The 27,233-nt window shown below is 49.2% G+C and overlaps 1 protein-coding gene across 2 annotated transcripts; it reads left to right on the top strand.

Annotated features, from left to right (window-relative positions):
- Positions 1–8: 8 nt before the first annotated feature.
- Positions 9–25,976, top strand: C28H2orf42 (chromosome 28 C2orf42 homolog). 2 transcript variants are annotated; one of them, XM_006129097.4, is made up of 9 exons: positions 9–158; positions 8,559–9,393; positions 12,551–12,661; positions 13,330–13,434; positions 16,731–16,835; positions 19,182–19,289; positions 22,507–22,607; positions 24,194–24,356; positions 25,296–25,976. In XM_006129097.4, the coding sequence occupies exons 2-9, from the start codon at positions 8,571–8,573 to the stop codon at positions 25,502–25,504; spliced, it is 1,725 nt and encodes a 574-aa protein (XP_006129159.2). In that variant the 5' UTR covers positions 9–158; positions 8,559–8,570; the 3' UTR covers positions 25,505–25,976. The 2 variants fall into 2 exon arrangements, with proteins under 2 accessions (XP_006129159.2, XP_025043552.2); XM_025187767.3 differs by lacking the exon at positions 9–158 and adding an exon at positions 190–3,520.
- The last annotated feature ends 1,257 nt before the right edge of the window (positions 25,977–27,233 follow it).

Here is a 27,233-nt window from a genome sequence, read left to right as displayed (position 1 = left end):
CCATCATGCTCTGCCGCGCCAGCACGTGGCGGCTGACGGCCCAATGGGGCTCGCCGTTACAGCCGAGGCTCGCTGGCAGTTTGTAAGGAGCCATGGCGGAGGCCGCTCGCTGACTCCCCTCGCAGGCGGCCCGGCTGGGACCCGGGGAGGCCGCCCAGGTAAGGGCGACGCGAGGCCGAGTCTCGCTCACAAGGGGCCCGGCTGTGGCCCCCCGCTGGGAGGAACAGGAAGTGACGTCAGGGGGGCCAGCGAGGCTCCTGGGAAATAAGGGGGGACAGGGTCTCTAGGCCCCTCTTCCCCGGGCCCTGGTGGGGGAGGGTTGGTGACGTCGGCGCGTGTCGCATCACCCTGCTTACGTCACGGTGCCACGTGCGTTTGTGTGACGTCACTGAGGCCATTGCATGACGTAGGTGGCGTAAGTGGTGGTACAACACCTGCACCCATGGGATGTCATCGATGCCCTAGTGTCACGAGTGACGCGGTACATGCCTGTGTGATGTCATCCGTGGCGCATGCGCCTGTGTGATGTCATCCGTGGCGCGTGCGCCTGTGTGATGTCATCCGTGGCACAGCGGTCTAACCGTGGTGCTGAGATACCGGCGCCTGGTTGGCCTCGTCCTGTGGCTGTGACACGGGTGTAGCCGTGGTGCTGTGGAACGTGTACCCCTGTGACACTAAGCCCAGCTATCCATGCAGTGATTGCCACACAGCGATGGAAAGATGCCGGAGCACATGTAGCCTCATTTGATGGAACCAGTTGATGTCATGACGTTGTTGTGTGACATCAGTGTCGCAGCTGGGTGTTTGGCCTCTTCATGCTATGATGTAAAAGAGCATGTGACCAGATTGTGGGTCCTGTATTGTCTTTTTGACATCAGTACATGGTGATGTCATATCATTTGACATGATGCGATGGTGCCTTGAAGACAATATTATGTGGTCACTGAATTTGCATATTTATGGCAGTGTCACCACATCTCTGTGCATCCTTGCTACATTATGAACAATCAACACGCTATGCCACTAGGAAATCATAAATTTTTGTATGTGATGTGATGTCATGTGACATCACCATAAAATGCCAGTATGAGGCCAACCTGTGTTGTAATGTGCCATCCTCCAGCAAAGGCTATGACTACCCCTAGTGTTTGGGGTAGTTAGTTTAGTTAGTTACACAGACAACATGCTCATATTTATTGAAAGTGATGCAGATCCATCGTAATTTTAGTACAGATAGACAAATTGCCTATGAGCACTTTAAACATTGTTATGTCTAACCCTGATCTGAGCTGAGCATCCGCTCAATGATAAGGTTTTAAAAACATTGGGAGCCTAATCTGCATGAATGTCTGTACTGTCATTGACACCAACACTCCAATGTTGGCAACAGTGGGATTTTGTTCACAGAAATAGTGTAGACAAAGCTGTTGAGTTACTATGATATTATAATGCAACATTCTGCATAGTTTCTTCAATGTGATGTGATGGTGCAGAGATTGTTATATAACCATATTTTTGCCTCATGTTCAAGGAAGCTTATCCTAAAGAATGCTGGATCAGGATATCGTATGCTATGACTTATCTGATGTACCACCCTTCTGTATTAGAAGCTGGATGGAAGCTGCTTCATGATTATGCTAAATAGGCACAGCCTTTGGGCTGCTGGTATATTGGCAAATGCAACAAAATTTGGAATCTCTTTATTTAGGAAGATCTAAAGGCTGAAAATGATCTGTTCAGTCTAGCTTCTAAAATACCTTTTTTATTCAAGCCAGGTGTGACTTGGAAAGGAAGGATACCTACCAAACAACTGCATTCAGACACACTGATTATATAATGCTGCTATGCTCTTTGTCTGCATATTTTAAATATGAATCAAGGAGTAGACACTAAATCCCTCAAAAGAGTCTTTCAAACAATATTACATTTCTTCTCCAGTATTTTCAGAATTCTTATTATTTGTGTGTATCAGTGACCTGCTTTTTTTAAACATCTAAGTAATAAAACTATAGAGATTCAGCTGAACATGTAACATTATACAATTATTTTATATAACCAAGTTTGTACATGTTTGGTAGTTACTGTTCAAAGTTCCATAACTTCTTATTCTGTTCTGGGCGAATGTGACATACAGCCAGCATTATTCCATCCTCAAGTTGACTCATCTCTTCAAGTGTTCATAAGAAATGAGTCGACCACATTATCATGCACATACAAACAAACTTCCTGCTTATTTAAAAACAAGTAGTTCCGTGGCACTAACAAAAAGAACTACTCATTGTTTTTAAAGTTCCAGACTTAACACAGCTGCCCCTCTGAGACTTTCCTGTTTATTTGTTCATCTAGTTCCCAGTGTCTTCCTTAGATTGGAAACTCTTTGGAATGGTAACTAGCATTAGTTTTGTGTCTCTCCTTCTGCCATGCACATTGCTGGCACTGAACTAATACATAGTTACACTTATGGTATGGGCCACATCCTGTGAAATAACTTTACCTTATCCTTTGCTCCAACATAAGATAGCTGTGAGCACAAATAGATGAATAGGTTTCCATGCATAGTGTTTGTGTTGTTGGAGAGGGCTCCATTTAATTTCCTACCTACAATACATTGGCAGATTTCAGCTTTCTTTAAACATTCATTGGGCTATTGCTAGTGGTCTCATGAAGATTTGTTCACTGACATATTCATTTTGGTTATATCTAGGCTTGGAATGATGAGGGTTTTTTCAGTATCAGTAAATGTCTATTTACTGTACACACAAAAGTCAGTGAAAAATATTTCCATTAATGATAATCAAAATGTGCAGATAGGCAAAGCAAGAAAAGTGCTATTTGAGAGCTTATTAAGGTTTGATTTAAGGGTATTTACTTTGTACATTTTGACATGTGACATTGACTATTTGTGTTTAACAGTTATAAAGCTTTAACTTTTTGAATCTCAGAATCTGATGTCATTACATCATTTTGCTCCGTTCTCCCACCCCCTGCACATGATTTCCTGCAACTGTGAAAATTTAAATAGATGAAAATTTGTAAAAAGGCTTTCAATGGGCCACTGACATAGCCACTCAAAATGATAAAGAAGGAAAACATCAAATTCTGCCGCCTAGTCTATTTCATTTTGTATAGTAAAAGCCATTAGATCAGTTCGTGCTCTCATTCTTTTGCCAAAGTGCTAGCAGATATCATTCTTTGAAATCCTCGCCTTATACATTCTACTCCTGGGTATCCAGTATGTTCCAGAGGTGACTTTCTGCCAGATTAATTGTAAATCCAGGTCTGACCCTCTGTGCAGCAGTGCTCGGTTGTGATCTCACAAGAAAGCATGACAATCAGTCACCAGTAGATCAAACGGAACTTCTTTATTATGACACCTCTAAATTTAGAGAACATAAGAACGGCCATACTGGGTCAGAGGCCAGACACTGGTCAGAAGTCCAGGAAGACTTAAGTGTCAGATCTCACCTTTTCCCACCCACCACAAACACAGAACCCACATAAGACATTCTCATCTGAAACTGTGAGTACAAGTTGTATCCTGTGTTGCTTTTCCCTGAACGGAGCATTGCATTAGGTGACACTGTGGTGCTATGGGAGGATGAGATTTGTAATCCTGCTATATATAATGTTTACCTTTTTGTCTGTATCTCCTAGCATGCTGAGAACTCCAGCTGTAATGACTGCATATAAATAAAATGTGGAAAATAGTTGATTTTCACTTTTAGGGCTCTTCAGAACTGTTCCCTCATCTCACTACCGTCTCCCTCCCTTTTCAATGCACACTGTTTTCTCTTCCATAACTGCTGTTTGTATCTTGTTTTCCTGCTCTTTTATTCACCTGACCTTCCATGTCATTCCCTCAGTCTTCCTTACACTTTCTTAACAATCCATAAGGACTTACATTTCTACAGTGCCTTTCTTCACCATCGGCCGCCTCCTGTAAGCCACGTGCAGAACTCTCATGTTCAGCCCCATATCTCAAAGCAAGAACCAAGGCATTCTATCACTATTACACATGAAGGGAGGCTGCCATTGGCGCAGGAAATCAGCTGTCATTCGGAGAACCAGTACACAGCTCATTGCGCAGCAGCGGAGAAAGGGCAGATTTTGGGCATGACCTCAGAGCCAACCCTTACTCGGTGGAAGCAGCTGGGGATTTTTAATATCCATGCAGCGCAGAAAGGAGATCTTATATATATTTAAAGGACATATAAAAACGACTCTTGATAACAAGCTGTATGTTTCTGTCTTAGAAGAGCCGAAACAACGTTGCTAGCATTTGACACCTGGGCCAGATCATCAAAGAGATTTAGACACCTAACTCCCATTGTAATCCCATTTAGATGCCTAAATACTTTTGAGGGGCTGGTGTTTAGAGTACTATCCAGAGTGCTCAGTCTTTACTCTGAGTTGTGTCAGGGCCTGCATTGCCTCTAGCCCAGTTTTACGTTGGTGTAACTCCATTGACAGTTATAGAATTATTCTTTAGTTTTACCCGCAGGGCAAGGGAGGAGGGAAAGTGGCTGTCTTCAGCAGACCTACTTGTGAGTTAGGGCAGAAAGATGACCTACTTGTGAGTTACGTAGCAAGAATATCGTAACAGTGCCATTCTGATCAGGATTTTAGGTTCAGGCCTTATCTGCACACAAACCTTAAATTGCTTTTATATGGGTATAGTTAATACTGCCACCTCATATGCATTTATACCAGTGTAAAAAATGCCTATACTGCTATGGATTTTCCTCGCATGGGACAGAGAGTAAAACTCAGACCTCTCATAAGAATAGTTGTACAAAAACTGCATGTAGCCCAGGCCCCAGGGTGGGTAGAGTAGTATTTTTTATATATAAGCCCCCTTTTTCAGTTTAAACTGATTTTTATTGACAAAGAGTTACAGTGGGGGCGGTCTAGGTTGGATATTAGAAAAAACTTTCCCTAGGAGAGTGGTGAAGCACTGGGATGGGTTACCTAGCAAGAGGTGGAATCTCCATCCTTAGAGATTTTTAAGTCTTGGCTTGACAAAACCCTGGCTGAGATGATTGAGTTGGGGTTTGGTCCTGCTTTGGGCAGGGGGTTGGACTTGATGACTCCTGAGGTCTCTTCCAGCCCTAGGATTCTGTGAACGAGTAGTCCTGTCACACCTCAGAGACTAACAAATATATATATAATATTCCTGGGTTGTTTTATAAAAGGTATGATTTGTTTTGTTTTTGAATTTTCGCCTTACTTTTTGTATCATTCAAATATATAAAACCCTTGTTTAATTAGGAAAATATAGTATATTGAATGCAATATATGTATTACAGTAACACATTACTCTGTGTGAATATGCAAAGTTGCCTGTGGAAATATGGCAATGAGTGTGGTGGTTGTGTGTTTTGTAAGCTCTGAAATGTGTGTGCATCCGAACGTACCAAGGAATCTCATACCACGTACACTTTTCAAGCTCTTAGCAGATAACAGTTTAAAGATCTGACACACTGAAAATAGGAAGGAAATGAATATCTATATTAGGGATGTTAAAGAGCGGTTAATTAGGTAACTATGTAACCACTGAAAATCTTAGTGGTTACACAGTTACATGTTCTGGGCTTCTGCAGACCCAAGGCGCAGCTGGCTCCCTGGGAGAGGAGCCGGCAGCTGGCTGGCAATGAGCTATACAGCATAAGCTTTATACTACACTGCTGAAAACACGGGGCAGTTGCCAGGCTGATGCTTGCTGGAAGCCGACTTTTAAGCCGGCTCCTGGCATATACCAGCTCCTGCCTGATGGCCCTGCTCCCAGGGAGCCAGTTGCTACCCCTGAATCAGAGGCAGCAGCATGGGGCAGCAGCTTACTTCCCGGGAGCTGACTTGGCCTCACTCCCGGGGAACTCACTGCTGCTGTGGGCTCTGAGTCAGCAGCGTGGGGTGGCAGCCAGCTCCCTGGGACGGGGCCGGGAGCCCGCATGTAACAGTTACAGTAACCGATAAACTCATGCGTGTCGGTTAACCGTTTAAACAATTATACTCTTACATCCCTAATCTATATCACAATTCATTTCAGAATAAAAGGAAATAATACAAAAGTTTTACAGAAAGAAAACTGGAGAAAAGGACTGAGTGTACGTACTGCAGCTGCAGGGGCCTGTTTTTTAAGTGGAAATATAGACTCACTGATCTAAGTCTATAACAGTAAGCTGTTTATCCAAGTGAAAAGTTTTATTTGGGGTTTAGAGAGAGATTGTTTTCTTAAACTCAGAGGTGGCATTGTGTTTTGAGTTCTGCTTTAATTCTGCAGCAAACCACATTGAATTCCATTCATCAAAGCATTAATCTACTGAATAGTTCCCCCCCCCCATTGTTCCTTCCACCAAAATAAACCCTGATATTTACCCAGAAAAATTATTAATATTTTCCACTGATTTTCACTGATTTTTTTGTAGTAAAAAAATGCCAATAAATTCCCAGGAAAAATTAAATAACAAACACCAAAAATGAAAGGTACTATGGATATAGTAGATATCTCTAAACTTTGCTTTCTCCTAGATTTGCTTTCTCCAGATATGGTCTCCTCATCTTAAAAAAAAATGGCATTGGGAAAGGTTCAGAAAAGGGCAAATAATATGAGTGGGAGTTTGAAATGGGTCCCATATGAAGAGAGAGAAAAAAGACTGGGACTTTTCATCTTAGGAAAGAGGAGACTAAGGGGGGATATGATCGAGGTCTATAAAATCATGACTGGTGTGGAAAAAGTGAATAAGGAAAAGTTATTTACTTGTTCCCATAACATAAGAACGAGGGGTCACCAAATGAAATTAATAGGTAGCAGGTTTAAAACAAACAAAAGGAAGTGTTTTTTCCTCCCACACAGTGTACAGTCAACCTGTGGAACTCCTTGCCAGAGGACGTTGTGAAGACCAGGACTTTAACAGAGTTCAAGAAAGAGCTAGATACATTCATGGAGGTCAGGTCCATCAATGGCTGTTAGCCACGATGGATAGGAATGGTGTCCTGGCCTCTGTCAGAAGCTGGGAATGGGCGACAGGAGAGGAATTGTTTGAAGATTCCTTGTTCTGTTTACTCTCTCTGGGGCATTTGGCATTGGCCACTGTCAGCAGACAGGACACTGGGCTGGATGGACCTTTGGTCTGACCCAGTCTGGCCGTTTTTATGTTCAAAGAGATTGAAAATAATGTAGAGAGTGAGCGAGAGCGCATTATCTCCCGGTTTTGTCTCTGTGCACCTCCAGCCAAAGAAACACTAGGTCACCTCTATTTTTATCAGTGTACCTGAGATCTTTAGAGCTGCCTAAGGGATTTAAACAACTCGTTCCCAAGGGAATGTATCCAAGATCATTCAATCCTAGAGCTGGAAGAGACCTCAGGAGGTTATCAAGTCTAGCCCCCTGCCCAAAGCAGGACCAATCCCAACTAAATCTACCCAGCCAGGGCTTTGTCAAGCCGAGACTTAAACACCTCTAGGGATGGAGATTCCACCACCTCCCTAGGGAACCCATCCCAGTGCTTCACCACCCTCCTAGGGAAATAGCTTTTCCTAATATCCAACCTGGACCTCACCCATTGTAATCTGAGACCATTGCTCCTTGTTTTGCCATCTGCCACCATGGAGAACAGCCTCTCTCCATCCTCTTTGGAACCTCCCTTCAGGCAGTTGAAGGCTGCTCTCAAATCCCCCCTCACTCTTCTCTTCTACAGACTAAACAAACCCAAATCCCTCAGTCTCTCCTCACAGGTCATGTGCTCCAGCCCCCTGAATCATTTTGGTCGCCCTCCGCTGGGCCCTCCCCCATTAAGATCATTAAAGTAGTTTTGAAAACACCTTCCCCCTTCAGTGCTGCTTTTGGGGATAGATGACAAGCTGGTGAAAGTGCTGGTGGCTCTGTATACTGGGTGCCCCTCTTCGCACAGTCCGAATCTCTTGGCTTGGAAAAGCGACGAGGAGTCCTGTGGCACCTTATAGACTAACTGAAGTGTAGGAGCATAAGCTCCAGTTAGTCTATAAGGTGCCACAGGACTCCTCGTCGCTTTTGCAGATTCAGACTAACACGGCTCCCCCTCTGATACTTGGCTTGGAAAGGGAGGCTGTTTGCACGAGGCTGCCCGCGTCTGTCCTGGCCGCTGTGTAGATTTAGTCCTATGTTCTTTTCAGTGTCGTGATTAAGGGAAACTGTGATGAATGGCACAGGTAAAGAAGCTCTTTGAAATATACCTTGTAAGCCGTTATTATAATCCAATGATTGAAAACCCCCAGCACAGTTCAGTGGCTGAGCATTAGCTAGAGACTTGGATTCTGTTCCTAGCTGTGCCACTGACCTGCCGCGGGATTTGGGCAAGACACTGCCCCTCTCTCCGCCTGTTTCCCCTCCCACCTTTTGTCTGCTTTAGATACTGAGCTGTTGAGGGCAGGGGTGGTCTCTCACTGTGTGTACAGCCCCTAGCGCCCTGACGTGTTGAGCTCTATTGAGGTCCGCAGGTAGGATCATGATACAAATCATCAGAATACGTGCAGGTAGGAAGTGAGGCAGTTGGATTGACTTGACCTCTGTGGTGTTTCAGGCTCCCTGGAGGATGGACCCGAACTCAGTGAGGACTAAAGTCCCAGCCTTCTTGTCTGACTTGGGAAAAGCGACGCTCCGGGGAATAAGGAAATGTCCCCGGTGCGGCACCTACAATGGCACCCGAGGGCTGAGCTGCAAGAACAAAACCTGCGGGACGATCTTCCGCTACGGCGCTCGGAAGCAGCCCGGCGTCGACGCCGTGAAGATCATCACGGGCTCGGATCTGCAGATCTACTCGGTGCGGCAGAGAGACAGGGGGCCGGACTACCGGTGCTTTGTGGAGCTGGGGGTTTCCGAGACCACGATCCAGACGGTGGATGGGACCATCATCACGCAGCTCAGCTCCGGCCGCTGCTACGTCCCGTCGTGTTTGAAGGCAGCCACCCAAGGCGTGGTGGAAAACCAGTGCCAGCACATCAAGCTGGCCGTGAACTGTCAGACGGAGGCCACCCCTTTGACTTTGAAAAGCTCCATCTTAAATTCCATGCAGGCCCCCGCCGAAACTAAGCAAACCATCTGGCAGCTGGCCACAGAGCCCACTGGCCCCCTGGTGCAAAGGGTGACCAAGAACATCCTGGTGGTGAAGTGCAAGGCCAGCCAGAAGCACAGCCTGGGGTATCTCCACGCCTCCTTTGCTCAGAAGATGAGCAGTAAGAACGTGCCTGAGCACAGGTTTCTCTGCTCCTGCCAGACTCTGAAATCCAGCAAGGCCAGCTCTGCCCAGGGAGAGGCTGCCCAGAGATGCATTCACTTCTTCGCCTGCATCTCTGCCTTTGCCAGCGACGAGGCCTTGGCTCAGGAGTTCTCCGAGTTCCTCAGTTACGATTCCAGCGGTGAGTGGGGCTGGCACAGGGAGGGTTAGAGCGGGCGCGGGGGAGAGAGCGCAGGGTTTGGTGAGCAGCATTCAAGATGATGGGGGGTGTCTACAGTGAGGGTGGATTCCCTGAGCTCTGCGTCCGTGCCCCCCTCTGAGGACTGCTAAGCCTTGGCTGCTGCAGGGCATTTCGATCTCTGGCTCAGAACACCAAGGTGGCTTGCAGAGCGTCAGAAGCCTAAGGGGACATCACCCTCTTCCCAGCCCCCCAGCCTGGACTGCTCACCGCATCCCCATGTAAGCAACCCCCTTTACAGGAGGAAGCAGAACCCTTCCATGGTGGGTCTGAGTCAGGCACTAGCCCAGCTGATTAGCTGGCTGGTGTCCTCCCTGCCGGGTGCCTTCTGGGGAAGAAAATCAAGAACCCAGGAGTGGGAGGCAGATCCGAGTTTCTTGTGGGGGAGCTAAATGAAGAGGGAGCATCTGTCTGTTCAGGGGGAGGTTAATTAATGTTAATGGAGTTTTTTGGGGACTAATGAGTGTTAATGGGGGGTTTGGGGAACTAATGAGTGTTATTGGAGGAAGGAAGGGGATTTGGGCCCTTAAGGGCAGTATGGTAAGATATGACTGTCTAGCCCTGTTTAAATACAGCACTGGGCTGTTTTGGCTTTGAAAGAATCTATTCTCACGGCTCCTTCCCCGCCTGGGTTAGCATTGATAAGTTCTTTTGTTTGTAGGGAAGGTTCAAGGGTTTCACTAGGGTAGGAATACAGACCTGGGTGAGCTGCAGTTTTAACCTGAGTTTGGATGTTAGCACCAGCGGCCAAGAGAAGAGATGATGAGAAAGAAGGTTGTTTGTGTTTAACCTATGGGTTCCCTAGGGAGGTGGTGGAATCTCCATCCCCAGAGGTGTTTAAGTCTCGGCTTGACAAAGCCCTGGCTGGGATGATTTGGTTGGGGTTGGTCTTGCTTTGGGCAGGGGGCTGGACTTGATGACTCCTGAGGTCTCTGCCAGCCCTGGGATTCTATGATTCTAACCCTTCAAATACCTGGCTTATGTTCTTTAAAGTTTGGCTTGAGGTAATGAAAAGAAAGCCATTGCACCGCCTTGGGCAGAAAACCTTGATGGGGTTCAAATTCACCTTGTCTTACGTAGAGGAACAAAGTCTGCCTTCAGGGTTTAGTTCAGAGCTGATAACCAGTGCATAGAAGGCAAAGTTGTGGGTTTTTTTTAGGGTTTAGGCGTTTCTTCGTTAGAAAGGCTCCTTCCCCCTGCTGTGATGGGAAACCTCTCCCAAGGTCTGCAGTTGTGCGTATTTGACCAACGCTTCTAAACGTATTGTCGCTATGACGTAAAGGTGCTATGACGTAAACATATGTGTTTGTATATGTATTTGATGATAAAAGAACACAAAAATGGAAGCTGAGTAAACTAATTAGGGAAGTTGTTTCTGACATCTGGTTAAGCCAGATTGGCTGTGGGAACATTAAGAACTTGATTTTTGTAGTTGTTTAGGGGCCTAATGATAGAGCATGTTGTGCTGGAAGTCTGTAGAAATGAAAGGGAGTTAAGCACTGAGGTGCTCTTGAAAATTTCGAGCAGCATCTAGCATCTTTGTTAGATTTAGGTGCCTAAATACCTTGAAAAATGTTGGCTCTATGAGCTTAATTCTGATTTAGGCCAGTTTAATTAAGATCATGAATGGCCCTACACCAGGGCAAATGATTGTCTGTACTGGGAAGCGGGGGAGAGGCGCCGTCACAGATCACGGTCCCTTGTGCTGAGAAGTTGGTGTGATCGGAAGCTGGCCCGTACTGCCCAAACTACATTCACACCACTGCTGACTTGCTGTGTGACCCTAGGCAAGTTACTTAATGCGTCGGTGCCTCGGTTTCCCCATCTATAAAATAGAACTGTTTAATGAAGTGCTTTGAGATCTTTGGGTGAAAAATGCTAAAGAAGGGGAAGGCATTACGGTTATTGTTCAGCTGTTGGTAAGTGATTGATACCATGTCTACATTTAGCATCACAGATTTGCCAATATGTCCGTTCTGGGCCAGGTTAATCTCTGATGTAACACCATTTAACCTGGTGGGTCTACAGCAGGAGAGAAATTGGCCTCTTTAGTTTTTTGCCTCTTACATTCCAAAGTGATCCCTTCAGGCATATTTTGGAAATCAGCAAGGCCCTGGAGCAAGCACGTACAGTCCTACTGAACTCAGAGTTGTGCCTGTCTGCACTGGGAATAAATCTTGCCTTTAGTAAGGGTGCCATTGTGCTAGGCGACATCCACTAATTCTGGAGCAAAAAGCCCTGCACAAAGAAGGGCTGGAGACCCAAGTTTACACTGACATCTTGTCTATGTCTGTATTCATTTTGATTGTCCCTCCACCTCCACACACACACACACCACTCATACCCTGGCACACTGCTGTCAGTTATGACTCCTTCCTCTTCATCCCTCACCCTATTTCCAATTTTAACTTGACAAATAATTCTGCTTAGTTCTGGCCACAATTGTTTTAATCCTTAGAGTTGTGCACATGTGGGAAATAAGCTCTTTTCTCATTGTAAAAGTTGCTACCTATTTTTTTCTCACCTATAACTCAAGGAAGCTGAACTCTGGGAATATGGCTTGTTGACAGTCCGTGATCTGTACTTGTGTGATCAAGGATTACTCATGTGAGTTAGGGATGTTAAAATGCATTTAGTTAAGTAACTGTGTCACTGCTGACATTTTCAGCTCCCACCTGCCCCCCTGCGCTGCTGCCTCTCATACTTTAAGCCGAGTCCTCGTATGTACCAGGAGCCTGCATGTAACCGTGAAGGTTAACCGATGATCCCAGTCTCCATGTTAACCATGTGCACGGTTACGCTTTCACATTCCTAATGTGAATAAGAATTTGCAGAAACAGGTCTCTTATTAACATGGAGGGGGAGCCAGGATTAAAAATGAACAGAGCAGTGAATGTTTGAAAATACAGACTAAGTTCAGAGCTTGCACTTTCCTGTGAGTAACCTCCCACTTGGGTAGCCCTACGGAGTTTGGCTGGACTAGGCACATGTGTAAGATTAAGCATGCACATACATGTTTGCAGGATCAGGGCCATGCTATTGCCTTTGTGCTTAATTTTAATTGATTAATTACAAAGACTCACGGGTTGGTTTTTTCCAGGTCTCAAGGGGATCATAGTGCCCCAGTTAGTTTGCCATCCTGAATCCACCCTGCAGGCTGGCGAGCCCACTGCTTCCAAGCCAAAAAAGAGGAAAAAGGATGAAACATCTGGTAAGGGACCGTTTCAGTTCTTTAATCGGAGTTTCAGGGGGATCTGTAGATTGTAGCAGATCATTGTTGATCTGGATGAACCTTTGAATCTTCTAACCGGCCGATGATTTTTAAGGGGATTTAAGAGGCTTACTTTATCTCAGTGCTGTCTCTGAGTGCGCAGAGGCGCTGGCTGATAGAGGTGGAACACACCTCGTCAGTTCCATCCCTGTGCAAGGAGGGAGCCCCTGGGGCTCTCAGCTGTAAATGTGAAGTGGGGCTCTTAATAGGTAACAGGTTCACCGGTTACCCGATAAGCATCGCCCCTAACAGTTACAGGTAACTGGCATCCAGGTAACAAATAACTGGCATCCAGGAGCAGGTCCCTGCTTGTGGCCTGCTGCGGGCAGAGGGCTGCTCCAGCCCCACTGGATCCCTGTGAGGGGCTGCCAGCTTCCAGCCCACCTGCATGGGGCCAGAAGCAGCTGGGCTGGGGCACCTCCTGTGCCCACCCCTGCCATCTCTCCCCCTCCTCCATTTAATCAGTTAATTGGTAAAACTTAACATTTAGCTGGATAATTAAACTAGATTTTACCTCCCTAATCAGAAGCTACTGTTCTGACTCTGCAGGTTACATAGGATATGTGGCTAAAGTGTGGAAAGTAAAGCTCTTTTCAATTGAACCTAAGGTACACAAGGAAATAGCCCACTCCTGGCTCAAGATCCAGCCAACAGCAATCTGAGGAAAAGTGGACTGAAAAAGCCAGCTGTTGCCTCTTCACTAAAAAGGCAAGGTAAGGTTCGTGGGCCCTGCCCCTGAGCCGTACGAGCAGCAGAAATACAGAAATGTCTAGTAGGTGGCAAAAAATGATGCAAACCACAGTTCATCTCCTTAGCTGTGGTGAATTAGCATAGCTCCATGCAAGTCAATGGAGCCATGCCTGTTTACACCAGCCCATGATTTGGCTCAGGTTGCCTTAACCCATGTGAAAGAAACGTTATGGACCTGATTCTCCTCTCTCCTGCGCCGGAGTAACTCTTTTGACTTCAGTGGAATAACTTCAGGTTTTCAGGGCACGTCTACACCGCCTGCCAGATTGAGGGGAAGGGATCAATCCAGCAGAGGTTGATTTGTCATGTCTACTATAGATGTGATAAATCAACCGCCGAGCACTCTCCCATTGACTCCAGTACTCCAGCAGAATGAGAAGCATAGGCAGAGATTGGGGGGTGGGGAGGACCTGCCATCGACTCACCACAGTGACGGCACTGCGGTAAGTAGATCTAAGCACTTCGACTTCGTTATTCACGTAGCTGAAGTTCCGTAAATTAGATCAATGGCCCGTGATAGTGTAGACTGGTCCTCAATGGAGGAAGATGAAAATCAGACCCTGTATTCCCGAGCTCTGGTTCTGTGCTGCTTTTCTGTAATTCTCCCTGCACACTGGCAAAGCTACACACCGGAGTAGCAGATCTGTCTGCAAGAGGGTGCTGGCTCATTCTCCGGGGTAGCTGCTTTGATTTATTCTTTGGAGCGGGGACAGTGTTGTGCTTATATAAAATCAAACATTTAAAATGGTGGTGTAAGATGAAACTGAACAGTTTGGCCAAATTGGAACAGAAATCTGACTGCAGCTTTTATCTGGCCTTTGCTCCTATCTCCCAACTGTGTGTCAGTGTGAGATGATCCTTTGCCAGAATTAGTGACTAGAAACATTTTACAACCACTCAATGGCAAATATTTGTGCAAAAAGATAAGCCAGGTTCTGTCTTTTTCACCCAGACTGTTTTCAGTTTCTATGTGCTCTCTTGTCCCATACACACCGACAAATCTACCCAAAACAATAAGAACATGAGAATGGCTTTCCTGGGTCAGACCAAAGGTCCATCTAGCCTAGTGTCCTGTCGTCCGACCGTGGCCGCTGCCAGATGTCCAAGAGGAAATGAACAGAACAGGGAATCATCAAGCGATCCCTTCCCAGTCACCCCTTCCCAGCTTCTGACAAACAGGTTAGGGACACCATCCCTGCCCAGCTTGGCTAATAAGTATTGATGGACCTAACCTCCATGAATTGATCTAGCTCTTTTTTGGACCCTGGTATAGTCTTGGATTTCACAATATCCTCTGGCAAGGAGTTCCACAGGTGCACTGTGATTAGTGTGAAGAAATACTTCCTTTTGTTTGATTTAAACTTGCTACCTATCAATTTCATTTGGTGACCCATAATTCTTGTGTTATGGAAAGGAAGGAATAACTCTTCTTTATTCATTTTTCCACACCAAAATAGGAGTCATTGGCCAGGTTCATTTGTGCTTTTAATCTTATTCTTACAGTTACAGAATCATAGTACACTAGAACTGGAAGGGACCTTGAGAGGTCATCAAGTTGAGTCCCCTGCCCTCCCAGCAGGACCAAGCATCATCTAGATTTTTTTTTTCTCAATGAAAATTTTTCTGGACCCCTTTTATTGAGTCTGGGGGTCGCGAATGCAAAAAGGTTGCACACCCCGATCTAGATAATCTCGGAGGGTGTGTCTACACTACAACGTTAATTCGAACTAACTTAGTTCGAATTAGTTAATTCGAACTATGCTAATTCGAACTAACGGATCCAGACTAAAAAACTAGTTCGAATTAGCGTTTTGCTAATTCGAACTAGCATGTCCACATTAAGTGGACCCTGAACCGGGCTTAAGGATGGCCGGAAGCAGTGCCGGCAGGGCATCAGAGGAGGACTTAGAGCGGGGAGCTGCTGTCTCAGGCTAGCCGAGGGCTGTGCTTAAAGGGTCCCGACCCCCACCCCGGAGAGACAGTTCTCAGGGGTGCCCCGCTTGCAAAGTAGTCCTGGCTTGGATTGTCCGGAGTACCCACACTGGGCACATCACACCACTCGGCCATCAGCCCGGCTGCACTTGCCGCAGGCTGCCATCTGGGGAGAGGGGGCAATTGGGGGGTTGCAGGAGAGCTTCCACCTCCAGAAGCCCGCAGAGCCAGCCCAGTCCTCCCCATTGGGGGCTCGTGCCCCATTCCTCCCTCACCTCCTTCCACTTACCCTTCCCTAGCCCCTCTACTTGATGTACAAAATAAAGATAACGTGTCTTCCAAAATGGAATCTGTCTTTATTGAACAAAACTGGGGGAGACTGGGAAAAGGAGGTGGGAGAGGGGAAGAGAGAGGCTGGGAGAGGGGAGGGCAACTACAATGATCAGGGGTTGGGAACAGGTCCCATATGAAGAGAGGCTAAAGAGACTGGGACTTTTCAGCTTAGAAAAGAGGAGACGGAGGGGGGACAGGATAGAGGTCTCTAAAAGCAGGAGTTGAGTGGAGAGGGTGCATACAGAAAAGTTCTTCATTAGTTCCCATAAAGAAGGACTAGAGGACACCAAAGGAAAGGAATGGGTAGCAGGCTTCAAAGTAGTAACAGAAAGTTGTTCTTCACAAAGCAAAGAGTCAACCTGTGGAACTCCTTGCTGCAGGAGGCTGTGAAGGCTAGAACTGGAACAGAGTTTAAAGGGACGTGAGATCAAGTCATGGAGGTTGGGTCCATGGAGTGGTATTAGCCAGGGGGTAGGAGTAGTGTCCCTGCCCAAGGTTTGTGGAAGGCTGGAGAGGGATGGCACGAGACAAATGGCTTGGTCACTGTCTTCGGTCCATCCCCTCCAGGGTCCCTAGGGTTGGCCGCTGTTGGCAGACAGGCTACTGGGCTAGATGGACCTTTGGTCTGACCCAGGATGGCCATTGTAAGCTCAGGGCTCAGGGTCAGGGGTCTCAGTGGACCCCCTTGATTCTCTTGCACACCTGCTCCTGGGTGGCCAGGCTGGCAGCTCTCCTGCCCTAGCCGGCCACTTTCCTGTGCCTAGTGTGGAGATCGTGGACGAGGCATGAGGCCTAAATCTTTTGGAAATTGTCTGTGATGCTGAATGTACTTGGATATATATACGCACACACGGAGCGCTTCTGGTGTGAATCCAATATGTATCTTGGCCTTTCATTGCTTCCTTTGGGAGCAGCCTCCAGGAAGTAAGGAATGCTTAGCCTCTCTGTTTAAAGAGAGTCCTTGTGCTTAATGACGGGTTTCCTTTTCTTTTAGCCTGTAATCAGCTGCTGGATGAGTCACAGGTGACCTTGTCTTTCCAAGAATGGCTGGCCAGTGTCACCGAACGTATCCATCAAACCATGCATTACCAGTTCGATGGTAAGTGTTGTCTGGGAGCCACCTGGAATCGTGTCTTGGTTATTCTAAGCTAGGCAGCATAAGTTGTGATCAGCTTTAAATCTCTCCTGGGTCAAAGTGAGAACAGCATGTGGCTGGGTGGGGCAGGCGTTTCTTGCAATTCCTTCAGCCTTGATTTTCCTTGTAAACCAGGGTTCTGGACTCCTGTGCCCCTCTCGGGAGCCTGATTTGTCTTGCCTACCTCAACTTTCACCTCACATTAAAGCGACTGGCTTGGAAAATTGGACCCCAAACTACAGAAGGCTCAGGGCACTGTCAGACAGATCTCTTAGTCTGGACGGTGCCACAGGATGCCCCGTGGTTCCCCAGCACACTGGCACTGGAAAGTGGCGTTTTCCTAGTGACCACAGAATTTAAAATAAATCAAGGGGTACATAAATACGGTATTTACACCGGTCTGCTTCTCACTTCTGAGCCTTGTCTGAGGCCTGACCCCCACTGCCCAGGGCAGACGCATCAAACTCAGCTTCCCGTGGGCTCTGTGGCACAAGGGCCACCCCTTAATGCCGGCCCTGCGTTTCTGACACCCCTAAACCTACCCTGTGATCCCTCCCCCCGGAACTCCCAACCTCCCAGCTTGAGAAACACTGGTCTAGGTGTGTTGAGAGCCCTGTACCAGACCCCCAGCTGGGAACCACTGGAGTAAACCCCCACATGGCCGGAGGCATTGCATGAGGCTTTGTGAACCGGGATGGGTTTTGCCTTGAAGGCTAGACTGAGTCTTTAGGCTGTGGTGCCCCAGGATTCACTCTGCAATGGAGACTCCTACCCAAAGCTCCTTCTCCGCTCCCCTCCTGCTCTGGGAGGTGCGTCTGGAACAAGGAAAGCTGCTGCCCTTAGCGATTCCCCTACATCGGGGCAGGTGGAGCTGGGCCAAAGCACCATCCAGCCCTCGCTGTCCTCGGCCCTCTCCCCATGGGGATACACTCTGCACCAGGGAGGCATTCGTGCTTGTGCAGGGCGACGGGGCAGCCCCAGGAGCAGTGTAATCAACCCTGAATTGGGGGCATAAACGTTCGGACCGTTGGCAACAAAGCATTTCCCAGGACTCGGGATGCGGGCGTGGGGAATGCCGGCCTTGCCCCCGAAAGGTCTGGGTGGCGTTGGGTGAACGATCCGCCTGGGTGCAATTTTTATGAGACAAAGCGCTGGCTGAATCACTTCCTCCTACCGGCAGGAGTTCTGCCTTTTTACACAAATCTCCCGCAGTGGCACATCGTGCGTAGGCTGCACGTTTCCATGGCTGCCCTATTCTGGGGATGCTCCAGGAAAGGCTAATGCTAGCTTCTCCCTTGAGCGCGGAGCAGCTCGTTCACACAGGGCTCCGCGTCCTTCCAACCCTTTGCTGTTTCCGCTGAGTCCGTGGGCCGGTCCACGATGTTCTAAGCATGCTGCCGTGATGGGGGGACGGTGCCACCGAGGGGTGTAAAAGCCCAGGAGTAGAAGATGTTGTAGTTGATTATAAGCGACTTTTTGGGCTCCACAGCCATTGATTAACTGGTTGTTACGTCTGTTCGCCACTGGGCCTCTTCACCAATGGGCTATAAAGTGTGGCCCGTTTGCTGATCCTCCGTGTACACTCTGAAATCAGGGGCTGTGCTGATTTGCATGAGCTGGAGATCTCCCTACTTCACCCTCTACTGAAAGTGGACACGGCAGCTCATTTAACGGCACACAGTACTATGCAGCAAGGGTGGGGCTTGGGGGCTGTATGTGGCCCCCGGTGCCCAGGGCTCCCCCCAGCACTGGGGAGCCTGCACTGGCACTCCAGTCCCCCCGCCATCCCTCCGCAGGCTGGAGCACACAAACTCCACGAGCCTGGGCCCCCCGAGGCTCTGGTGTCTGAGGGGAAGAGGAAAGTGTCTTTCGTCTTTTCAGTCAGGGGCCACATGTGTGGCCCCCAACTGATATTTCTGTGGGTCAGCAGCCCCCAACCCAAAAAGGGTTCCCACCCCGGCTATACAGCCATTTAGGGCAAGAACCTCGTAGCCCGTTGAAATGGCAGGGGCAGGGTATGTAGGCAAAATGTCACTGCGCAGGTAGAAATTTGGTCCTTTCCATGGTGGGACACTGGTTGGGTCCTGACGCAGAGGGTACATTCCTTCCGGCAGCACCCACTGTTACCTGTGGAGGTCTGCCAGGCAGTTACCGACTGAGCCCAGCCCTGCTTAGCTTGTGCCTCTTGTCCAAGTGAAACCCAATCCTCGTAGCAGCACTTAAGGCTATTTATGAATGTCTCAGACCGTCCTTTTCTGTCAGACTGCTTCTTTTCTCCCTCCTCTGATTCCCTCTTGGTTTAACGTGCAGGCAAACCAGAGCCCTTGGTGTTCCACATACCTCAGTCTTTCTTCGACGCCCTGCAGCAGAGGATTTCCATCGGAAGCACAAAGAAACGGCTGCCTAATTCCGCTACAGGTACAAGGTCTGAGTGCAGAAGGGCACAGCTTTGGCAAGCAGCCCACTGGGGAATCTCCGATGGTTTCCATGCCCAAGTCTGACCAGCGGAGTGTTTTTAGGAGCGTGAGGTATAAAAGCTGTGGGTGAGGCCGGGGGTCTGAGATTGGCCATGCTGCAGTGCATGGCGCTTCCTTCAGGTTACACAGAAAATGAAGGGGCCAGTCTTTAGGCCACAGTCTCTGGGAGCCAGAAGGCTACAATTGCTAGGGATGGGTGATGGGATATAGAGTCTGGGTCGCTTCTCTTAGGTCTGCAGGAAACAAAAGTCACTCGTGGCGACTGTACCTGATGTCAGTAAAATGAGCCGCTTGTCTGGTTCCCAGTGGACGAGTGTCTGTGCAGCTCAGTAGAATCCATCAACCTCTAGGCCAATGTTCACTCTAATTTTTGCCACCCACGTGCGGAATAAATTTATTATGTGACCAAGGCATGTGAGGATGTGCACCACCAGTAGAAACTCCTGCTGCTGGCTGGGGGCGCTCAGCTAATCAGCTGGGCGGCACTTGAATCTCTCCTGGTGGCCACCCGAGCACCCACACTGGTCTAGGCGCTAAGTGACGCCTTTGCAGTCAGCCCCAGCATGGAGGTTAAAGAGTGAATGAACCACAGAGACAGACGCCAGCTCCCTTCCTCCTGGCTGTGGTGCTCACTCCGGCTCAGGAGTGGAGCACAGGACTGGGCAGCATGTGGGGAAGGTGAAAGGTTGCCACACAAACTCACTGGGACCCTGTAATCAGGCCACCGTTCATTCAGACGTAAGGCCCAGCCCACTTGGCCTGTTGCTGGAGTCAGTCCGCAAATTGGGATGGCCACTCTCACCAAACGAAATGATTGGGCAACAAAATGTCAAATAAAATGTAATATTAATAAATGTAAAGTAATGCACATTGGAAAAAATAATCCCAGAGTCCCCCGCTGACTCCGGCTCCATGCTGCGCTGCCGCTTCGAAATGCCACGCGGAGCCCACCCCAGGCTCTGTGCAACATTTCCCCAGAACCCAGGGCCAGCTGACCCTGGGCTCCACACAGCGCTGCCGTTTTGAAATGCTGTGGCGACGTTTCAAAGGGGCAGCACCGCACAGCTGAGCCCGGGATCATGGTGTTTCAAAACAGCAGTGCCGCACGGAGCCCAGGTACGGCATTTGCTTATTGGATAGTCAACTAGTCCTTAACAACCTTAACAGAGATTAAAAAGACTTGGACTTTTCAGCTTAGAAAAGAGGAGACTAAGGGGGGATAGGATCGAGGTCTATAAAATCATGACTGATGTGAAAAAAGTGAATAAGGAAAAGTTATTTACTTATTCCCACAATATAAAAACCTAGGGGTCACCAAATGTAATTAATAGGCAGCAGATTTAAAATAAACACAAGGAAGTTTTTCTTCACTCAGTGCACAGTCAATCTGTGGAACTCCTTGCCAGAGGATGCAGTGAAGGCTAGAACTTTAACAGGGCTCAAAAAAGAGCTAGATAGATTCATGGAGGTTAGGTCTATCAATGGCTATTAGCCAGGATAGGTAGGAATGGTGTCTCTAGCCGCTGTTTCCTTGGAGGTGGGTGACAGGAGAGGTATCACATGAGGATTACCTGTTGTGTTCCCTCCCTCTGGGGCATCTGGTATTGATCACTATCAGCAGACACAACACTGGGCTGGATGGACCATTGGTCTGACCCAGGGGACTGGACTCGATGACCTCTCGAGGTCCCTTCCAGTTCTAGTGTTCTGTGATTCTGTGACCCAGTCTGGCTGTTCTTATGTTCATTTAAGATGCTTGAGGCTGTGGATTATTACGTGGCAGACCGTAACTGCCTGCTGTAGCAACAGGACGTAGCGTAGTTCAGACTCCATGTATCCCAGGGAGTAGCTCTGCTTTCATGCAAAAAATCCCTAGGCCCAATTGGAGAAATTCACTCATAAGCAAAGGTCATTTATCTCCCTGGAGATATTGTGCTGGCAGTCTGCAGCACATCCTCTGTGTTCGAATCTTCCCTCCACTTCAGCCTTGGTTAGACAAGACTAGTAAATCAGGTGAAAAGGGGAAATACTTTACGATTTATGCACAGGGCTCCTGAAAATCTTTGTGGCTTGCACAGCACGTGTGACCTGGAACCCTCTGGCAGTGACTTGCTCAAAGTCTGTGGTGGCTTAACCAGTTTGAAGCCATGATCTTAAGGCCTTGTGTACGGGGGAAAGCTTGGTCAGTATAACCGGAGGCTTGAATGTAACTCCAGACAGCTATACAACCTCCCATGTGGACAGTCTGCTGATATAAGAGCAGCTTTTTCGCTTTAGCTGTGTGGCTTTGGAATAGTCTTAAACTGAACCAGAAAATCTCTTACACTAGAGTACGAGTGTCCTGAGAGCGGGTACACCTGTCAAAATGGCAGGTCTTGTCTAGGTGGGAAAGGTTTCCCCCAGCCTCTAGGCATCCAAAAGGTTCAGTGCAGGAACTGTAGTCAAGTGGCAGGGCGATGGGACTGAAAAGCAGGACCTTGAGCACAGTTAGGGAAGTAAAATCCCATTTTTTTACTTCCCAATCTTTTCTCAAGTTGCAGCGGGGGAGGTCCAGGTTGGATATTAGGAAAAATGATTTCCCTAGGCGGGTGGTGAAGCACTGGGCTGGGTTCCCTAGGGAGGGGGTGGAATCTCCATCCCTAGAGGTGTTTAAGTCCCTGCTTGACAAAACCCTGGCTGGGATGTTTCGTTGGGGTTGGTCCTACTTTGAGCAGGGGGCTGGACTCGATAACTCCTGAGTTCTCTGCCAGCCCAAGGATTCTAGGCACAGAGAAGTTAAGCGATTTGCCAGGAACATGCACTGAAGCGAGCCGGGGCACCGAACCCAGCAGCCTTGATTAGAGCTGCTGGAAAAATAAAACGTTTGTGAAAATCGTTGGGGTTTCTCTTACCAAACATCTGCCCACTCCAAAATTGTGACCAAAGTGAACCGAAAGTGACCGCATCTCAATTTGAAACAAATTTTCCTGCCAGACGCCTTTTGTTGTCAGAAATCCAGTGTCATCACCAGCAAACTGGTTTGGTGTCAACTAAATTGCAGTTTTCTACTGCCCTGCAGCAGCCTCCCTCCTCTTGTGACAAGATTAGTTTACCAATGGATAGAGAACAGCTGTGGGCTTACAGCCCCAGCATCTGTAATACACTCTTCCCGTTCACAGCTTTTGTCCGGAAAGACGCCCTGCCCTTGGGGACCTTCTCCAAATACACCTGGCACATTACCAATATCCTGCAGGTCAAGCAAATATTTGACACTCCTGAGGTAAGGCCTGTTTGTTCTCCCGGTTCCTCTCCACAGAGCAAGCGTGGAGCCCACTGTTTGGTCAGCAGGCGGGGGAGGAGACAGGGCAGAGCTGGACTCTGCTCCCACAAAGACACGAATGAGGAATGGCGTGTTGAGTTCAGTGGGGCTACTCGCCCGTGTGAGGCCACGTTTTGTTGGCATGACTGTGCCACGTAGCCGCCTGAAAACCCCTGCATGGACTCAACTTATACCAGCAAGTGGTGTTTTGCCGACATAGTTTGTGTCATTTGTTAGAGCCCTGCAAGGATACAAAATCACATCCGCATATGTATCTGCAAAAATGAGCCACAGAGATCTGCATCCACAGCCACGCATGCGGATATCCATGGATATAGAGTGGATATCTGCAGATTTACAGGACTCTAGTCATTTGGGAAGGGGAGGTGGCTTAAATATATCTGCAATAGAACTGAATATCCACTAGGGGGCACTGCCGGTTTAGTTATCCTGGCAAAGCTTTTCTAGTGTTTGCAGAACTGGGCCCTTAGTTGCTTCACGGCAGCGGCAGCGTGACTGAACCAGAAAGGCCGCTATCCATTCTGTCAATGGACTAGAAGCCAGGGCTTTAGTGGGGGCGGGGGTGTCTCATTCTTCTGAAGCACTAGACAAGGCTGAGTGCAGGGTTCTGCCCTTGGGCCGGAAGAATCCCAAGCACTGCTACAGGCTGGGGACCGACTGGCTAAACAGCAGTTTGGCAGGAAAGGCCCTGGGGTTACAGTGGATGAGTCAGTGGGCCCTAGTAGCCAAGAAGGCTAACACATATTCGGCTGCATTAGGAGGGGCATGGCCAGCAGATCTAGGGAAGTGATTTTTCCCCTTTATTCAGCACTGGTGAGGCCACATCTGGAGTATTGTGTCCAATTCTGGGCTCCCCAGTACAGAAAAGATGTGGAAAAATTGGAAAAAGTCCACTGGAGGGCAACCAAAGTGGTTAGGGGGCTGGAGCACATGACCTATGAGGGGAGGCTGAGGGATTCGGGCTTGTTTAGTCTGCAGAAGAGAAGAGCGAGGGGGGATTTGAGAGCAGCCTTCAGCTTCCTGAAGGGGGGTTCCAAAGAGGCTGGAGAGAGGCTGTTCTCAGTGGTGGCAGATGGCAGAACAAGGAGCAATGGGCTCAAGTTGCATTGTGGGAGGTCTTTCGGATATTAGGAAAAACGATTTCCCTAGGCGGGTGGGGAAGCGCTGGGCTGGGTTCCCTGGGGAGGGGGGAATCTCCATCCCTAGAGGTTTTTAAGTCCCAGCTTGACAAGGCCCTGGCTGGGATGGTTGAGTTGGGGTTGGCCCTGCTTGGAGCAAGGGGTGGAGTAGATCCCTCCTGAGGACTCTTGCAGCCCTAGGATTCCATGACTGGCAGGAGGGTAAGCTCCAATGGACTTAGTCCCCATTTTCCGCTCTCTGGGTCAGTGGAGGATGTTGGCCTTATGCCCCAGCTCTGCCTTGTTCCCGAGAGGCTGCAGGCCACGGGCCGGCTCCACGCACAACTTGGTGGTGGCCGATGACCACTAAAGCCCTGCTGATCCTTCGTGCCTGGCTTCTCTTGGCAGATGCCCTTAGAAATCACGCGCAGCTTCATCCAGAACCGGGATGGGACCTACGAGCTGTTTAAGTGCCCCAAGGTGGAGGTGGAGAGCATCGCGGAGACGTACGGTCGCCTGGAGAAGCAGCCCATCATCCGGCCCTTGGAGCTCAAAACCTTCCTCAAAGTTGGTGAGTTCGTAACAGGGGAGAAGTGTGAAATCAGCCCACGCGGCTGTCACCTCTGGGCCTGTTGTGCAAGAAGAGAGAGACCTGTCCTCCAGCGGCCTGAGCACAGGGTGGGGCATGTCGCCAGGGTCCTTACTGCTGGCCAGACTGGGTCGGTCCATCTAGCCCCGTGTCCTGACTCCCCACAGAGGCCGGGGACAGGTGCTTCCGGGGGAGTGAACAGAACAGGGCAATTTCCCAGCTCTGCCACTGACTCTGAGGGTGAAATTCACACCCGTGCAAAGCCTCAGCACGAGATCCATCCACCGCTTATTTCCACAGTGCTCAGGCCTCGTGCTGATAAACTTCACCCTATTTGCCTCTCCTCTACACCCCCAGCCCTGGACAGGGAGAGGCGGCTCTCTCCTGTCTTGTAAAGGTGTTGGAAGAAATCAAATGCCAAATACGGGCAGCTCCACATCGTGTGTCATCGTCCTGTTAACGACCTCAGAGAAAACCCGTCAGCTGCCAAACGGTGATGGGTTTGCTGCAGGGGAGTCCCTCGAGGCCCTACTGTGTCCCATGCGGTATTGGCAGGTCCTAAGGCAGGCCCGGCCCAAAAAGCTGCTGATCTAACCGGGCTGGAAGAAAGCAAAGGGGCAGGGCACTCAGTCTCGGGGCAGGATTTCATTCTGGGGCAGACGTGGCAAGAAGGAATCGTGGTTTGAGCCAGTGCTTGTGGGGGTTGTTTTGGAAACCGTCTTAATTAACGCCACATGGGCAGCTCGGTTGTGCCCACTGATTGGGTACCAGCGTAGCTACATGACCGGCTCTGCCCTCAGATACTCATCCTTAATTATCAGCCTAGCTTTACCAGACCCTTGTCTGGGGTCATCGCATTAACCTCCATGCCCTGGTCTAATACAGCTGAAACACTGCTTCCTCTTGCTGCTTCTACCCCAGGCAACACCTCACCCGATCAGAAGGAACCGACGCCTTTCACCATTGAGTGGATACCGGATATTTTACCCCAGTCCAAGATTGGTGAGCTGAGGATTAAGTTTGAGTATGGCCATCACAGGAACGGACATACCACCGAGTACCAGGAGCAACGCCCTTCACTAGACCAGACCCTGGAGCTAACTCCGCTGACCACCATCACCTTTCCTTGACATCCACACAGCCCCGCTCCCGGCTACGTTTGCACAGCCCAGCTCTGTGGTTTCGCTGCCGGGGCACCGCTAGCACTGAACTCGTATGGCCTCCCACACGGCACTGCTCTGTGCAGCTGATGCTTTCTGTTTTCTGAGTAGCCACGGGGCCAACACTAGAAGAAAGATGCCTCACCTGCTCTATCAGTAGCTTATTTTGATGCTGCTTTACAGCTAGTCTGCACTCAAACTCTGCTGTGTTCTGGACACCCCTCTGCATTCCCACACATCGGTGCACTTCAGCCTTTGGGTCGTAGCTTCTTTCTGTCACTTCCCCCAGAAAACAGACGCATCTGCTGCTCCCAGCTGGGAGAAGATGGTGTATTATGCAGTGAGCTAGAACCTTGTATCACTACATGAACCATGGTGGCATCGTCCAGTTTTATGCCGTACTCTCAAATCTTTTTTTAAATAAAGCACACTGGAAGAGGCTGCTTTTGGATTTCAACCTCTTTTGGCGGGGGGGGGGGGGAGCAATTTTAAAAGGTGAGAACCCCCTTTCACATGTTCCCATTGTCCGTTCTTTCCCTGCACTGACAATGCTGTTAGCCAGCCCTGCCAGGGTGGGGCGGATCTGGCTACAGAAGAGTTCTTAAGACTTGCTCTGAAGAGCAGGAGCAGCACGAAGCAAAGCGGCGCAGCTGTCAGCATTAGCACTACCTAATCCAAGGCTGGGTGGCCGAGACTTTCCACAGCTTCAGTGGGCTTTGGATTAGCCCCTTCTCCACACCCGGGTCATGTGTTTCCTGGTCATCAGCCTCTCGTGTGTGAACACTCACCTGTGCAGGGTCAAATCCACGCTACGCAGGAAGCGCTCAATGTCGGGGGCGGGGGCTGGGTTCACTTCCCCCTTCCGCTTGAGACTTGTGCTGGAGGCTGCCTGTGTCCTTCCTCTGAAGCGGTTCCACTTCAGTAGCATATCTCTTGGGCCTGATCCACAAGGAGCCCTCGTAAGCTGGGGGGTTAGGGCCCTCTCCTTGCCTTGGAACAGGGATCTGCCAGCTCTCACCTGAGGGGCCTGAGACAAGGCCTCCTACATGTCCATTAGCCCGCTGGGCAGGGCACTTAGGGGGACATGACAGATTCTGATTGTGTCCCCGTTCTGCCTGGCCAGAAGGGGGCTGGGCATTCTCTCAGGTGTGCGCCCCAGATGCTGGGTGGCTCTGTGCAGCTCTGTGCCGGTCTCATTGACGAGAGACGGAGAAAATCCCGCTGCCATGCTCAGCTTCCCGAGAAGGGGCTTCGCCCCCCCTTCCCTGTGCCCCTCCAGCGGTGAGCTCAGAGACGTCCTGAAGGGCAGCGGAGCTTCCCCCCGGCTCCATTTTCATAACGTGCTCATTGGGCCAGAGCCGCACCCTGGCGCCATCTCGGGTGTGGTGCTTTGCGTGTTGCTGGGACATAAATCCTCCTCTGCTAGATGGGCAGGGATTTGAATGTTGACCTCTTACCTCTCCAGTGACTCGCCTAAGAGGCCAGGCCCTCTGCTGCTGTGAGGGCCCCTGAACTCTGTTCCGCATTCAGTAACTAATTCACTAGTAATCAGGCCAGAGCTACCGTCCGCCTCTCCCTGTAGCCTGTTGCTTTGGCTGCTTGCCCAGCATGGGGCGGGTGCTAGTTCAATTCCCTTGCTGACAAGGGGACAATTTCTCCCCTATCAGGTGCCTGGCCTCAGTGCTTGGCTAAGAGGGAT

This window comes from Pelodiscus sinensis, chromosome 28, assembly GCF_052426305.1.
Source record: "Pelodiscus sinensis isolate ZL-2025 chromosome 28, ASM5242630v1, whole genome shotgun sequence".
NCBI lineage: Eukaryota > Metazoa > Chordata > Testudines > Trionychidae > Pelodiscus > Pelodiscus sinensis.
The sequence above is the reverse complement of the archived record's forward strand: the minus strand, read 5'-3'. Positions and strand labels throughout refer to the sequence as shown.